At 43.7% G+C, this 17,419-nt stretch overlaps 1 protein-coding gene across 4 annotated transcripts in view; it reads left to right on the forward strand.

Annotated features, from left to right (window-relative positions):
* arhgef1a (Rho guanine nucleotide exchange factor (GEF) 1a) overlaps positions 1-17,022 on the forward strand; it is an 84,642-nt gene extending 67,620 nt beyond the window's left edge. For all 4 annotated transcript variants that reach the window (XM_034601138.1, XM_034601137.1, XM_034601139.1 and 1 more), the window contains 3 exons: positions 4,092-4,412; positions 4,893-5,049; positions 16,362-17,022. In XM_034601138.1, coding sequence (XP_034457029.1) covers positions 4,092-4,412; positions 4,893-5,049; positions 16,362-16,390 — 507 coding nt within the window. In that variant the 3' untranslated portion in view covers positions 16,391-17,022. The remainder of the gene's footprint in view (positions 1-4,091; positions 4,413-4,892; positions 5,050-16,361) is intronic.
* The last annotated feature ends 397 nt before the right edge of the window (positions 17,023-17,419 follow it).

Consider the following 17,419-nt stretch of genomic DNA (forward strand, 5'->3'; position numbering starts at 1 on the left):
CCCAGCTACCTCCACACCCTCCTTGCAAGCTTTTTCAACAAGTGGCTTTAGTAGTTTTTCAGACACCATCTCTCTCAGTATGTCATGTCCTCTGCAAGTCGAAGCTTCTTTTTCTTCATAACTGTGGTGCTCATTGAAACTTTCCAAATCTTCTGAGTGAAGGTGCACATTGTGGTGAAAACTCTCGGTGAAAGAAATGAAATACGAATTCTCAGATCGAACTGTCTTTTGTGAATATATTGAAGCAGAAAATACAACATAGAGAGAAAAACATAGAGAAACATAGAAAAACATAGAAAACATAGAAAACATAAAAAACATAGAAAAACATAGAGAGACAAAAAATAAAAAAAGAGTATATCTAAGAATATAATCGAGAATCTATCAGAATGTATCAGAGTCTATATTCAGCTGAATAGGACAGAGTTCTCAACACCACAATGTGATGCAGAAGTCTGACAAAGAGGAGTTCACTCCTTCTGATATTTATGGTATTCTAGTCATACAACTATCATCAGACAGAGGAAACACTTTGAACAATGCTTTTTCCTTTAACACAATGAGTACTCCCATTTGCGCAGTCAGTACTGGATCAGCGCCAGTTCTGTTGGTCGCATCTGCAGTTTTTTTTACAAGGTAATGGAAGGTTGATGGAGTAGAAAAACATTACATACAAGGTATAGCAGACAGTTAAAATTTCCATTACACACATGGCGTATTATCACTGGACACAGGCTTCCATCCTCCCTAGGGCACCCGACCTGATGTACAGTGTCGATAAAAGAAAACAAGCTTGTTTTTCTCTTCTGGAGCGATTTGATAAAGTTTCACAAGATTTGCCTCCTTGCATCCTCTTCAGTTTTGTTGGCATCTTCAGGGAGGTTGAACAGCTTTAGATTCCAACGTGGACTGTAGTGTTCTGCTTCTTCAATCTTCTTCTCTTGTTCAGAGATCGTCCGACTCACAGCATGCATCTTCGCAGCTGTTTGTATCATGGAAGATCTATTGAATCTCCTGTGAATCACCGGTGCTGTTCGTTGCTGATGGTATCTAGCACAGGGAAGGACAGGTGTTGCTGAAACCCAGATGTCTCACTCTGTGACATTTGTGCACCACTTTCGGCAGTTTCTCTTTGGCCCAAAGTGGTTGTTATCAAGGAAGATGGGGGGTTTTGTTGCCCGTTTTCTTTTGGGTGCAAGTGGGCCAGTAGACTCCACCTCTTTATCCACCGGTACACAGACATTGTTGTCCTGGCAGAACTGTTTCGCTGATCTCCACACATCGCTACACCGATCGCTGTGATGTGAAGTGCACTTTCAGTTTGTCTGTAAGGGCCACAAATTCGGAAAGTGTGCAGTTGTAGGACTGCATGGCCTTGTGTGTTACATGAATCACACACAGAATGTCTTCGAATACAATAAGACATGTAATGAATGTCATTCTGGTCATGTGGTCATGCAGGTCACGGGTTTCCACAGACCACTTCTCTCCCTCTTCACTTATGTCTCTCAGACACCCTGTTATTGCAGAGTAGTAGGTTTTCACTGCATTCACAGATCGCCACTTACACACCCACCTTGTTTCCCTGGGCTGAACTATATCAGTTTCAGAATCAGAAATATGTTATTGATCCCAGGGGGATGTTTCATGCAAAGGGATCTCTGGATTTCAATAAATCGATGATGGTTTGACGGCTCTGCAAATACAGAGTACAGTTTATCAATAATGTTCAGGAATGTTACCACGCTGCGGATGATGGTGCGACACTCCACAAGCACCAGCTTAGTTTGTGTGCCATGCAGTGTATGTACGCTACATAGGGATCGGTCACTTTGATGTGCTTCTACACACCACAAATGTGACCAGACATTACAGAGGCACCGTCATAACTCTGGGCAACAATTAGTCAAACAATAAAAAAGCCCCTTGATTTCAAGCTGCTCGACATATGATATGATTACCCCCTGGTACAGCTGAAGGTGCTCTCTGAGCCACCTCCACGTCCACATACAGTTAACAGACAAAATAAATAACATTTCTAAATATAGCAATCTAAAGACACCTAATCACTGGAGATTTTTACACAGAAAGGCCACTTTAGTTCTCCTCACTATGTGGGAACTGTTGGGTCTCTCTATAAATTTAAGGTCTTGACCTTTTTATGTTATGATCTGTCTTTTAAAATTGAACTAAACTAAATACCTTTTATTATAATAAATTCCTCATTTTGCCATGGATTTGTGTGAAGCACAACCTTTTTTAGATAAGTGCTATACAAATAAAGTTATTATTATTATTATTACATCCGTAAGGGAGGGGGTGAGGGGTGTTCTGTAGGTATTAATATATACATCACCACTAGAGGCCACACACTTCACCTTTAAAACAGTCTCTGTTGAACCTTTCTCTTTTTTTCTTTTACCATAGAGCTCTAGATTTCCCGTTACTCTACTTTGTTACATTAACCACATATACATCAATGTGTGTAAAAAAGTCCCACCCAAACAATGCAAGATTTAAAACAGAGAACAATTAATGCTTGAGGTTTCCTCAGTCTCTAAGACTGCTTGTTGAGTGGCGATAGACTCTGAAGTCAGTGAACAGAGTCAAAATCTTCCTCTTGAAGTAGATGCACAAGTATGTAATGCAAGTTGTTATGGAAGTTTTTTGGAACCGGGTGAAAGGAGAACTCAGGCAGCAGCTAATTTCCTATGCAGAAGATTTTAATTTAGACTTGATGCATCAAGGAGACCAGAAGGGGAAACAATAACGTCTGCAGAGTAACATGAGCAATTGTCACCCCTAAGTCTGAAGATGTCTCGCACAGCATCTATGAATGGCTAGAATTGCTGTCACTCTGTTACATGTAGGTGTTCGCATCCTATTGGATAGTTAAGTCTAAATATGCATTCCTAAATCACATTGTGTCCTTTGAGTTGAAGTTGGTGAGAGTTGAAGTTGGTGCCTCTGTCTGGAGCATCTGAGTTAGATATGAAAATCGCTAAGCGTAGACACTACAATGCACCGTTGGTTGGCCCTTTATCTATAACCTGACGTTGGGGTACTGCTTGGAGTGAGAAGGGAGTATGTGTGGAACTAAACAGGCACTCTTCTCATAATGGTGTACAGATATAATGTAATATACAATATATACATAATATAGTGGCTTATACAGTAATGTGTGAGGATGGTCGAAAATACCTCAACAGAAGTGGTAAGAATATCATGTAGTACATTATAGTGTACAATATGACAGAGGTCTTCAACAGGGGGTCCGCGGAGGTACTGCAGGGGGGTCGCGAAATTTTTGGTTGATTAGACAATTTCTTATATTTTCTTATATTTTTTTAATTAAAAAAAAAAATTTCCCCACAAATTTAAATGTCTTTAAATACACATTAACATGAATCCAACATATTGTAGCGAACGGATAAATGGAGGCAGAAGACGTTATCTTTCAGTCAGCAATGCACACATTCAGCGACACACCTGTATATAAAAACATGAATATATGAACCTGTGTATTATTTGAATAGCTTAGTATTGAATGCACAATGACAGGGTAGCTATGTTTATACATGGCACTAGGCCCAGTTTAATATAAAACACAATTTTATACAATATATATAGTAGGGGGTCCCTGCTCCATCTCTCCATCAGTTTGGGGTCCTTGGCCTGAAAAACGTTGAAGACCCCTGCAATATGACAAGGGGATCATCTTTCTGAACAAAGGACAAGCTAAATGCATAATTTTCCTAAAAGCCAAATACCATGATTTGCCATTTTTCCAAAACAAACCTGATAGTGTTCATTTCAACAGCCATATAGGAACATAGGTACTAATTTTATTTTAATTAAGCAAAGAGGGGAATCCATGTCTGCAATTCCTATCCCAGGCTCTATAACTTTAACATTCAGGAAAATCTTTATTCTTTGGTGCTGTCTTATTCTGTCCTCTGCATTTAACAAAACTCAATTTCCTCAAAGAGATCGGAACACTGTACAGAACAAATGCACCCTCGGTTTTAATTTGTGTGTCAACTTTCAGCCTGTAAAATTGTTGAAGATGGATTCTCTCTCATGTCCTGCAGGGTGCTATCATCAAACAAGACTCCATCTTGGAGCTGCTGCTACAGGACACCATTGTGCCAGCTGTAGGAGGAGTATGGCGCCCTCTCTGGCAAGATAGTGGAAATCGGGAGGCCAGTGTAGGATCAACCATTGGGGAGCTAACTCTTTTGCAGAGACAACACAGCCTGCTACAGGAAGAACTGCTGAGGTTGCGGGATGCCGAGAACCGGTTCAAGGACAGTGAGAAGGCCCGGGCCAAGCTAGAGAGACAAGTCCGAAACATGAGGGTCTGCAAAAGGGCTGCACCTGACTCCAAGCAGCTGGAGGAGCAGGCTTCTCAAGTAAGAGCAATTGTATTGCAGTTCCATAAAATTAAGGGACCAATAAGGGATATTATCAGTAGGCTGATTTATACCAACATTTTGTACCTGATCAGTTCCAAAACTGCAACTCATTATCTCTGTTTCAATAGGCACACCCTGTTTAGTAAACACATTTGTCTGTCAAACTCCTCCTCAACCCCCAGTGTATCTAGATCATTTTGTTAAAATATTCTCAATCCCAAACTGAGAGAGAGCTGTAATGATATCATGTTAAATTAATCAGGGCTCTTATTCTGTCAGACAAAATCTAGAACCACTGAGACCTTGTACAACCATAAAATGGAAACTGATTTTGGTATCTCAAATGGGTTGCTCCTGTTAATTAAGCACTTTGCTAAAGAATTATACATTTAACATTCATTAGCAGGTTTCTTTTACAGTACATGATGGCACCAACAGGGATTCTACATGCTGTTTCACCCTTTCTTGCTATTGTAGCCTGCATCTCTGCTGCCAGGAAGGTTTGTCATAGCTGACACGCCACGGGCCAGGCAGGAGCCAATCCACCCATCAGATGGTGTACAGGATGAAAGTGATTTGGAGGTAGACATGACATCAGACGATGATGATGGGACAGCATCTGCAAGCTCCAAAGGTATTAGTCAAGACGAATACTAACATGCATCACTTAGGTATCATATTTTTTTAGGTTATTGTTCCTCTGTCGTTAATTACCCTGGAAGCTATAATTAGGTTTGGCAAACAGGTATGGCACATTCTGTTAATATAAAATCTAAAATTTCCCTATTACTAACTGTGAAGTAATAATGTGTAAGAATTGACCAACTGTTGAATTACTCCAAAAAAATAGGGATGATGTCCACTCCTCTTATCTTGTTGTTACATGAATAGAGGTATAATGATTTACACAGACCTTGCAGTCTGATCATGTAACTGTTGTTAGTTGTTGGTTGTTTAATTTGTACCAGTCTACCAAGTTAGAGAGGATGTAAGGTAGAGAAACTGGAGCAGCTGCATTATCAATCAATCAATCAATCAATCAAAGTTATTTGTATAGTCCATATTCACAAATCACAATTTGTCTCATAGTGCTTTAACAAGGTGTGACCTCCTCTGCCCTTAACCCTCAACAAGAGTAAGGAAAAACTACTAAAAAACCCTTTTAACAGGGTAAAAAGAACGTAGAAACCTCAGAGAGAGCCACATGTGAGGGATCCCTCTCCCAGGACGGACAGAAGTGCAATAGATGTCAAGTGTAAAGGAGAACATCAGAAAGATAAGGGTTTTAGCAGCATTGATAAGGATAAACATTTTGAAGCATAACTGGAGGTCAGTGAATTGATACATTATTGTCAGTAACGGTCGAGGATCCGAGGAGAAATACTATATATCAAGCAGTCCTGCTGCAATGATAGTCTATGGTCAGCAGCCAGCAAGGTCATGATCCACCATCAAGATCGGATGCCACTATAGTCCACAGTCATTGTCCACTGCCTTATAGCTGAGCATAAGGGAAGAGTAGAGGAATGTTATTCAGATAAGGGATGCATAGGGTTAAACCCTACTCACAGTTACTACTACTTCATCCAAGTTTTGAAATTCAATACATTTCACCATTCAGTTAAGCTGGGGAAAAAAAATGATTTGTGTGGGCTTTTGAGTGCTTTGCTCTGTGTAATGCCTATCAGTTTTCGATATAAGAAATCACTAATTCAAAAGTACCCAACTCAATTCTGTTGATCACATGGATCTTGTTCAGTCTCTATTTGAAACTTCAAACTTTGGCTTGAAGGATCAAATACACTTGGTAGTTTCTCCTGCAGCAGACAATCGGATGATTACTCAGTCATCCAGGGATGCAAAGATAACATCTTTCTCAACAAGATCCAAGGTTTGGATAAAAGGATTTAAAGTTTAGATCTGAAAGGGTGGCAGAAGGGGAGCAGTAAGAGAGAAGATAAAACAACTGAAACTCATTTACAGAGTCCTGACTCACTGCTGAGGACACAGACTGCAACATGCATTGGCAGCTTTGATGAGCCTTCAGATGGGATAGAGATGTGTATATGTAAGAAAGTCTCAAGCAGGAAGGTTCTGCCTGTATGTGAATCAGCAGTGGTGCACAAACATCACCAGTGGCAGACTGCACATCTGGAGCACCATGCCATTTCCCGGTGGCCTGATGGTATTTTTGGTCTGCCTTGAACTGAGAACTTGACCAGCATAATATTGCAACAAGGAATTAGTTGACGGACCTTTCAAATGTATCTCGCCGATGCACAGAGCGACCAAATGATCTTACAGCTCCGCTTTCTGAAATCGTTGTAGCAGCCGTGCTCCCACTTATGATAGTTTTATAACAATTTGCCAGCGAAATGGAATGTTGTGGTCAGAAGAAAAGGTGCAGCAAAGAAAAAAGAGAATTAAGAGAAAAGCTCAGATGCAGCTAAATCCAACAAAATAAGTGATACGTTCTCCAGTAATTTATAACCATTGCGTACGCATCTTTTAAATCCCTTTTTGTGCATACGCCACTTCTCAAGCAAACGTTGGGATCTATAAAAAAAAAAAAAAACTCGACAGGGGAACGTGCGCACATGTATGTAAACTCTAACCCATACAAACAAACATTTTGGAGACAGGAGAGTGGCAATGCAGATGTGAAGCCAGATTATTGATCCACTTATCGTTAACATTAAAACTAACAGCGTTATTTGTGCTGAGAAATAACTGTTCCATAAGAACCTTCAATTGAAAAAAATATAACACATTTTTAAAGGTAATTATAGTAAAATGGCATAAAAAAACTGTTACAGAACCGAGTGATTAATAGTTTAAAATAATTTAATAACACTGCTTCTTTATCGTAAGTAGGACTGTAGAATTCATATAGTGCATACGTGTGTTATGATCTGTTTTCTTAGTGGACCCAAAATGCAGAACACGAAAAGGCTGGTAGATGGTCGTAAAAAAGGTTTATTGATCAAAGCTGGAGCTGGGGTGGTGGTGGCAGGCAGTAGGGATCCAAAAGTCCTGGCAGGGTGAGGTCGGAGCAGATTAAGTTGAACAAACGGAAGGTGCGCAGCTGATTCTGTGGCAAAGGGAGCACGGAGTCAATAAGTACGGGCGATCTGGCGACGACAGGGGAGATGAGCTGAGGTCTTATAGAGTGAGAGGTGGAGTTGATGAGGAGATGAAAGCTGCGCAGGTATACGACATGAGGCTCCTCCCAGCTCCAGGTAGAGCCACCAGGGAAGGAGAAACAGTGGGGCTAGGGAAAACACTGAGCACAAAAGGAGGTGGAAAAACCTGGTCCTAACAGTACCCCCCCCAATGGATGCCTCTAGGCGAACCCCCCTGGTTTGTCAGGATGGGCACGATGGAAGACCCTGATCATTTGAGGGTCCAGAATATATGACCGGGGCACCCAGGAGCGCTCTTCGGGACCATGACCCTCCCAGTCGACCAGATATTGCAGGCCTCTGCCACGCCGACGGACGTCCAGAAGGCGGCGCACAGAGAAAGCTGGGTGATAGTCAATAATCCGGGCGGGTGGAGGGGGTTTGGCTGGAGGGCACAGAGGGCAAGAGGAAACTGGTTTTAACTGTGAAACATGAAAGGTGGGATGTATTCTCAAAGTATTGGGTAGCTTCAACCTGACAGCAGAGGGATTGATTACCTTTTCAATGACAAATGGTCCTATGAAACGAGGGGCTAACTTCTTGGATACTGACTTCAAGGGAATGTATTTGGAGGAAAGCCACACAGACCAACCTGGCTTATAAGCAGGAGCAGGAGTCCTACGTCTGTCAGCGAGGCGTTTGTTGGCTTCCACAGAGCGAAGGAGAGCTGAGCGGGTGTCTTTCCAGACCTTCCTACAGCGACAAAGGTAATGCTGAACGGAGGGTACAGCCAAATCGCTCTCCTGGGAGGGAAACAGAGGTGGTTGATAACCCAGAGAAGCCTCAAAAGGGGACATACCTGTGGCCGCATCAGTTAAGGTATTATGGGCATATTCAATCCAGGTCAGGTGAGAACTCCAGGTTGAATGGTTGAGTGCTGAGATGCAACGCAGGGCAGACTCCAGGTCCTGATTAGCCCTTTCAGTTTGTCCATTGGTCTGTGGGTGGAATCCAGAAGATAGGCTGACCTTGGCTCCAAGGGCCTGGCAAAATGTCTTCCACACATGAGGTGAACTGGGGACCCCTGTCAGAAACGATGTCAACTGGTATGCCCTGTAGACGGAAAACATGGTCAGTTAATAGGTTAGCAGTCTCCTGAGCAGATGGTAACTTGGGCAGGGCATGAAAATGGACAGCCTTGGAAAATCTATCCACCACGGTAAGAACAACTATGTTACCTTGTGAGGGAGGCATACCAGTGACAAAATCCAAGGCGATGTGTGACCAGGGACGGTTAGGAACCGAAAGTGGACGCAGAAGGCCGGCTGGAGGATGGTGGGACACCTTGCTCCTCGCACACACAGAACAGGCAGCAACATATGAACGAGTATCTGCATCCATCGTGGGCCACCAGAAGTGTCTCTTCAGGAGAGAGAGAGAGTGCGGCTAATTCCAGGGTGGCAGGCAAACCTAGAGGTGTGAGCCCATTGAAGGACCTGATAACGGACAGAATCTGGGACGAAAAGATAGTTAGGTGGACCTGTACCTGGATCTGGTTGATTCTGTTGTGCCCGTCTCCCTGAAGGGGTTCAAAATTAATGGATTAATGGAAGGGGGTATTTGTTCTTGATAGTGATGTTATTCAGGCCACGGAAGTCAATGCAATGGCGGAGAGTCTTATCCTTCTTCTCAACAAAGAAAAAAACAGCACCGAGAGGGGAAGAGGATGGGCGGATTATTCCAGCTGCTAAGAATTCTTTAATATAACTTTCCATGGCCTCTCGTTCAGGGTGCGAGAGATTATATAGACGGCTAGCGGGCAGAGTGGAACCAAGGAGCAGGTCAATAGCACAATCATAAGGACTATGGGGGGTTGAGAAAGTGCTCGGTCTTTGCTAAATACCTCACCTAAATCTTGGTACTCTAGAGTACGTAGAGTGACAAACTGCTCCAACCTACGATTCTCCCTGCTGCCCAATCTATGTGGGGGTTGTGTTTCTTCAACCATGGGTGACCAAGAACTAGGGGTGAATTTGGAGCTGAAATTATCTTGAGGCAAATGGTTTCACGGTGGTTACCAGAGAGGACGAGGGTGAGGGGAGTAGTTTGGTGGGTTATCTTTGCTAAAAACCTACCATCCAGAGCATTAGCATTCAAGGGTGCCTTTAAGGGCTCGAGGACTAAAGCTGACTGTATGGCAACATTGTAGTCAAGGAAATTATCTTCGGCACCCGAGTCGAAAAGAGCTAGGAGGGGCAGAGACAACTGATTGGAGCAAATAGTAGCTGAAACTTGTAACTGGGATTTAGGTGGGGGGGAAGTGGCTGGCTTGGCTCATCAGTACCCCCACTTTTACGGACGAGCCTGGTCTTTTGGCAGAATCGAGCAAGTCACAAGGAAATGACCCATTTGACCACAATATATGCACTCACCGGCCTGGTTGCGACGTAGACGCTCCGCAGGAGTTAGTCAGGCCCTGCCAAGTTGCATGGGTTTGTCCTCTGGAGAAGCAGTGGCCAAGCTGGGCTGAATAGTGGAGGTTTGTTGTGGACCAACTGTGGCACGAGTTGTGGGCATGATGTGAGTGCTGGTGATTGTCCAACCTGATAGTTAGAGAGATGAGGGAGTTGAGACTTTCAGGTTCATCCCTGGAGGCAAGTTCATCCTTAAGCTGTTCATTTAACCCTTTCAAAAATACCCCTCTTAGTGAATGCTCATCCCATGAGCATCAGCTGCCAAGGTCCAAAACTCCACTGGGTAGTCTGCTGCGCTCCTTAGCCCCTGACTGTCAGGGTGTGGTGAAGCAGTAGGACCCAGATGCAGAGTATTAACAAAAAGTGTAATTTTAATGAAAACAGAGTCTTTAACAGACAACTAAAGCACACGGGAGAAAACACAGGAAGCTTACACAGGGGATGCAGAGGTGCAGAGGCTCAGGAGACACTGGATACGAAAAACACAGGAGATCAAGACAGGATACCAGGACGGGAGATAACGACGGTTAGACAAGAGATCACACCAAACATACGACAACGATCCGACAAGGACAAAGGGAAGCACTGAGGCTTAAATACAGACACACAGGGAAGGCAGGGGCAATTGGACACAGGTACACTGAAACACAGGAACAACTCAAACAAACATAAACACAGGGATGTACTAATAAACAGAAAACACTTCTTCAAAAAGAGGTGGAACCACTGGGGCTCGGGCGGGCGGCGCGGAGGCCGGTCAGGGGAAGAGTACTGAGGCTCGGGCGGACGGCACCGTGGCCGCTCAGGGGCAGAGTACAAAGATTCGGGCGGACAGCACCGTGGCCGCTCAGGGACAGAGTACAGAGTCTCGGGCGGGCGGCGCGGTGGCCGATCAGGGACAGAGTACAAGGGCTCAGGTGGACGGCCCGGAGGCCGGTCAGGGACGAAGCACTGGGACTCCGGCGGACGGCCCAGAGGCCGATCAGGGACAGAGTACAGAGTCTCAGGAGGGCGGCGTGGAGGCCGGTCAGGGGCCGAGAACAAAGATTCGGGCGGACGGCACTGTGGCCGTTCAGGAACAGGGAACAAGGGCTCAGGTGGACGGCCCGGAGGCCGGTCAGGGACGAAGCACGGGGACTCAGGAGATAGCCGCTTCTGCAGCTGTCCAGAAACATCAAGGGGCGTAGACCTCAGACCCCCGACGCCAGAACTGGAGTGGACTCTGCGGGGAACCCCGACGCCGGAACAGGAGTGGCGTCTGCCGGGACCCTCCGGCGCGGAACAGGGACTGGAGTAGACGCTGCGAGGACCCCCGACGCCGGAACTGGAGTGACGTCAGCCGGGACCCTGCGCCACGGGACAGGGACTGGAGTGTACGCTGCCGGGACCCCCAACGCCGGAACTGGAGTGACGTCAGCCGGGACCCTGCGGAGCGGGACTGGAGTGTACGCTGCCGGGACCCCCGATGCCAGAACAGGAACTGGGACTGGCGTGGTTGCTGCCGGGACCCCCGACGCCGGAACAGGAGTGGCGCCTGCTGGGACCGTCCGGCGCATAACAGGAACTGGGACTGGCGTGGTTGCTGCCGGGACCCCCGATGCCGGAACAGGAATAGCGTCTGCCGGGACTGTCCGGCGCAGAACAGGAACTGGGACCGGCGTGGTTGCTGCTGGGACCCCCGACGCCGGAACAGGAGTGACGTCTGCCGGGACCCTCCGGCGCGGGAACAGGAGTGGCGTCTGCCGGGAGCCTCCGGCACGGTACCGGAGTTGAAGTGATGAGTGCCGGGACCCCCAACGCTGGAACAGGTGTGGCGTCTGCCGGGACCCTCCAGCGCTGGGCAGGAGAAGACTGCGACCCAGCCAGGACTGGAGGTGGCTGTGGCCCAGTCAGGACTGGAAGTAGCTGGTGCCTGTGAGCAGGCTGCAGAGGAGAGGGGTTCCTGCTGTGGACGCCCTCTCTCCAACGTCTGCCACCCACAGCGGAAACTTTCTGGAGGCTGCAGGGTCCTCCAAGAGCCAGGCGGCTTCCCGCGTACAGGTTTGAGGATGGGGCTGGAGGGTTGAGGAAGAGCACGGAGTGTGAAAACATGAAACACAGGAACAACTCAAACAAACATAAACACAGGGATGTACTAATAAACAGAAAACACTTCTTCAAAAAGAGGTGGAACCTAAACACTGGCAAATACGAAACCCTGACACTGACGGTGTGGCCACCTAACAATTTGTCTTTCTTCACCTCCACCTCACTAACAAACACCTCAATGTCAGTATCAGAGAGTTTCGCTTCTTCTTTTCATTGCTTGATACCATGATTCACCATGGAAACCCATTGGTCAGCAGGAGAATTTTTTATTCATGAAGTGCTTTGCATTGACCATTTATGGTTGAATGTGGGCATGTAGAGGGTGGATCATGCATGCACGTTTCCAGGTGGAGTGTGATTTATAAAGGGAACATTACCTTTAGGTGTGCTACTACACGTTTTCATAAATCTGAATATTTATTTGCATACGTCATTTTTTGGCCCTTTTGTGCCTTTAGTAAGAATCCTATGCACTGTTTTATAAATGATGCCCCAGGTCAGTCAAGTGACTCTCAAACCGTACAGCAGTACAGAACTGCGGTACAACTAGCTCCCACTCATTTCACTGTGCATATTGTTTCTTAGCATTAACTAACAGGCATGTTAGAGTGATTTCAAAATAAATGGGACGTCACATTTGTTCATTCTGTGAATGCATTCATGAATTAATGAGGTAACCAATTGATTAATTGATTAAAATACACTAAATAAATTTAACTGAATGAAGTACTGATAATCAGTAAATAAAAATAATGATACAAAATTATGACTGTGTGTGAAACTATTTCAGAGAAAATTGAGATTTGAAGGTTCAGTGTGTAGAATTTTGTGACATCTAGTGGTGAAGTTGAATGTTGCAGCTGAATACCCCTCACCTCACCCTCCCCTTCCAAACATGAAAGAGAACCTGAGGTAATCTTCAGTTGTCATAAAATATCAAAAGGTGTTTCGTTTGTCCAGTCTGGGCTATTGTAAAAAACATGGCAGCCTCCATAGAGAGGACCTGCTCCTGATGTAAATTTAAAGTATTTAAATATAAAGGGCCCACTCTAGGGTAAAGAAAAAAACAATTCGTACAATTTAGAAGATCACACACTAGTGAAAACATCACTAGGATTATTTTATATTCAATTTCTGCCAATAGATCCCTGTGGAGGTGGCTCAGTGAGCACCTCCAGGGAGAGGGGATTGGCACAGCTGAGACTAGTTGGCCAATCAACTCTCCCTGGGTTCAAAAGGCAGCCGCGGAGCTGCCAGAGGGGGACACTCAGGACCGAGACACACGGAGAGACACCATCACACAGAGACACTGAACTAACCTGAGCTGCAAAGCCAGGGGCCAGCGGAAATAGCTGGCACTTTACGTTTAGAGTTGGTGAATTTGTGTTTTCACATTATTTAATAAAGTGATTATGAAACCCGAATGGTTTGTCTCTGGTTGCTGTGGTGAGAGCTCCATGGCATGGTCTACTGCCAAAATCCCTTTCACCTAAATCTTACACACTGAACCTTTAAATAATTTATGATTTGTCATTACCACTGTGTGAATAATTAGTCAAACTTTATAATGAAGAAAAACTTTCTAGCATTCTCGCAATAAAATAACAGACCGTAATTGCAAAACTACAGATTCTGATTCTACAGACTAATTTCACTTCACAATGACAGTTCACCACCTCAAATTGTCAACCAGACAATATCATGACAATCTGATGTAGAATGTCAACGTAAAAGCCTTTGGAAATATCATACATTCACTGTTTTGGTTGTGGCAACTGAGAAGGAGATTCTAATGGCACTTGACAATAAGGACGTAATTGAAAAGATGGCAGAGGGCAGTAAATTACTGCATCGCCTACTTGTTTACTAGTCTGGTAACCGTTACATTAATAAATAGGGTTAGCCTACAAAATTTGAGGTCTGGTGCTTTGCGTGTAAGGAAAGCTAAACAATCTGCTTAATGTCACAAGTAGATTGTTTATAATACATATATAACTCTCTTAATTAGGGAAGATCTTGTCTAGAAAGATAAAGGTCTGGACTGAAAGTGCTACTGCCGAATGAGAGAGATGTCTGGTATGCACCGATTGGTCTGTTTCGTGGACTCTGCTGATGACAATGTTGAGATGGTTGATGTATCGTCTAGACACATTAGTCACTGTGAGGACATTATTATCCAGACAGATTTTAATTGCGATTTGTTGACTGCCCCAAATCAAGTTTTTGAATTGAATATTTAGATCTGTCTTACACAAATGTGAACACAGAATTCTCTCTCAACACAGACAGCTTAAGAAATCTGGTCAGTAATAGGTCCCGCAACTCCAAAAGGAATCCATCATTGTGCCTGATGCAAAAATAAATCAAGACTTTTATTTATTGACCTTTCGTCACCACAAGAATGTATTTTCTTTCCATTACTGTGCAACCTCTGCAATGACTGCAGTGGTCAATATAGTGATGGACACATCCATAAATTTGCTGATGATGTGGTAATCATCAGCCTACTTTATGATTAGGAAACATTCCATTGGCCTGATGAATTTGTCCACTGGTGTGATGACCATGATTTAAGGCTAAACATCACCAAAACAAAAAAGAATTTTCATTGATTTCAGAAGATCTGCATCACTCCCACTCTCCCCGTTAATGATCAGTGAGTTGGCAAAGTCATTGATTGTAAATGTCACTTTGACTTGAACACTGCAGAAATCTTCAAGAAAAGTCAACATGGACATAATTATTTTGGGGGGTAAATTGGGCCCAATCCCATTTCACCCCTTAGCCCTTCCCATTCGTTTATGCGCGTTCACGTGTAGGGATAGGCTGTCCCAATCCCTGTTGGGACGGGGGGTAGGGCTAAGGGATAGGGCTTTAAAACTGAGATTTTTTAGACCCACACTTCAGGCTGAGGGGTATCCAGAATGCCTTGCGAATCACTGGCAAGCTGGGAGAGAGACCCACAAATATAGTATTTTCTCCATTAATAAGGATTTAAAAATTACAATAATGATTGTAAAATCGTAGTTTAATATCATTTCAATGTATTATGGTCACTTTTATCACAACAACCTTAGAACAAAAGATTGCAACCGCGCTAGCCATCTTTTTTTGCATGATAATCCCGTATTTTCACATAATTTCATATTGCATCCCCCCCCCTCTTTGAAGACACACGATGCACTTGATTGAACCCACGTATAGCAGCGATGTTACTGAACTTAACTGCTCCTCTAATAACAAAGCATCCTGGCAGGGTTGTGTGATGGAAATTTGACCTGGTGAGACTTCTGAAATAAAGAGATTATAGAATAATAGTCTTTTAAGTATACTTTATTCCTTGCAAGGAAGGTCAGACAATCATACAGCATGAGAAGAGCATTCTGCAGAGGGAATGACAAAGAAACAGTTGCAGGTGTGTGCTTTTTATGTGTGTGTGTGTGTGTGTGTGTGTGTGTGTGTGTGTGTGTGTGTGTGTGTGTGTGTGTGTGTGAGAGAGAGTGTGAGAGAGTGTATGTGTGTGAACTAAGTGAATGTTGAAATCCCAGGCGATAAGACACAGACACAAGCTGAAGGCTTCTTCGAGGTCTTGATGGGGGGATGAGCACAGTCTCAGATTTGTGGCCCTGATGTCATCTTGGCAGTTTACACAAGCAGAAATAGTATGCATAAGCAGAGATATTATATAGTGTGGTATAATGGAAAAATGTTCCATTACAGTTGTCTTCAGACCACTGCTAGCAGCCTGAAGCTGTGTGCTTTTGATTCATACGTGAAATAATGCTGAGCATCCAAGCTTTTCAATTTCAAATGTCATTGATTCACCTGCATTAGCACAGACATTATTTGGATATTATAGGTTTGTCACTTTAGTAACTGCAATCAATAGCATTGGTTTATTTAAGATCTCAACAATGTTATTACAATAACCCTATAACTTTGATGATTTTCGAGCAGCAGCTCTCCTTGTCTGATGTCTTTACTTGACAGAAAGGCTAGATCAAAGCCCAAACCATTCCTCCTCCACTCAGGTCAGGTGTGAAGTCTGAAAGTTATTTGCTGGCAAATTCAAGCAGCAGTACCAAACAAATTACAATAACAACAAGACTGTAATGTGTGTAAGCTTTGAATACATGATATTTCATTATTATATCGTACTGTTGTGTTGTAACTTGAAATTTGTTTAATTATAGAATCAAGACACAATGGTCTTTTCACTTTTGGGGAACAGGACTAAATTGTTTTTGAATTTTGTTTTTCAGATCTTCAAGATATTCCAGAGGACATCTGATTGTCTGAATATTTCACAGTGCTGATCAGGTTATATGGATTTTGATGTAGCCTGATTGACTTCAAAAATGTGTATCTTATAGTCTTAATATTTATTTAGCTGCTTTTGAGTGGATGGCATGTGGCAGTGAGTATTTTGATTTTTAAATTTTATGCTTTGGATTATTTCCATGATATAATCCATCACTTGACTAAAGGGTGTGGAAAATAGATTGATATTGCTTATATGCATGTAACAATTAAATCTCAAGTTTTGACAAGGTCTGAGGGATAGGGTATACAAGTATTGCTAATCTTCAATTATTTTACATAGTACAAGTTAAACATCCATTTTTTTCATCAATATGTTTTTCTCCAAAAATCTAGGAATTTAGTCGTAACTCGTTTTATAATGAAATACATTTTTTTTAATGAAAATTGGATATGAAAATGGAATCACACCTTTGTGGTTTACACCAGAGGTTTGGTGAGGGGGTCACTAAACAGTTCCGGGGCAGGGTCAGTGAATGAGCAGAATAGCCTGAATGGGTGTGATTTGTTTAGAGTTCCAAGATACAATAGTTTAAGCAAATATTACTGATTTTCCTTATTTACTCTGGTGTGAAATTAATAAATGCCCCTGGACATATCGTTTACTTGTGTATTTGACTGTGTATTTGGTGTTGTCTAAAGCTATGTCAGCAATATTAGGCTACAATTACTCAATTGAGTGTCTATTTGATAATATATAATGTTTGACCCAGATGAGTTGTTTGGACCAGGAGGAAGGGTTGCAGGACGAGAGACAGCCTAGCACAGTCTCCATCTCCTTGTTCATTTGTTCTGAATGACCATTGGACTGGGGGTGAAACCCCGAAGACAGACTGAATGATGCTCCCAGGAGCCTGCAGAACTCAGACCAGAAACGAGAGGTACATTGGGGCCCCCCATCAGAGACGACGTCCCTGTGTCTTCTTCCATGGAGGGCCCCCAGAAACGCTGGCGCAGCAGGGCAAGGGTGCGTCTCACTCCAGGGTGACAGGCAAGGCGT

The sequence above is a fragment of the Hippoglossus hippoglossus genome, chromosome 11 (assembly GCF_009819705.1).
Source record: "Hippoglossus hippoglossus isolate fHipHip1 chromosome 11, fHipHip1.pri, whole genome shotgun sequence".
Taxonomy (NCBI): Eukaryota; Metazoa; Chordata; class Actinopteri; order Pleuronectiformes; family Pleuronectidae; genus Hippoglossus; species Hippoglossus hippoglossus.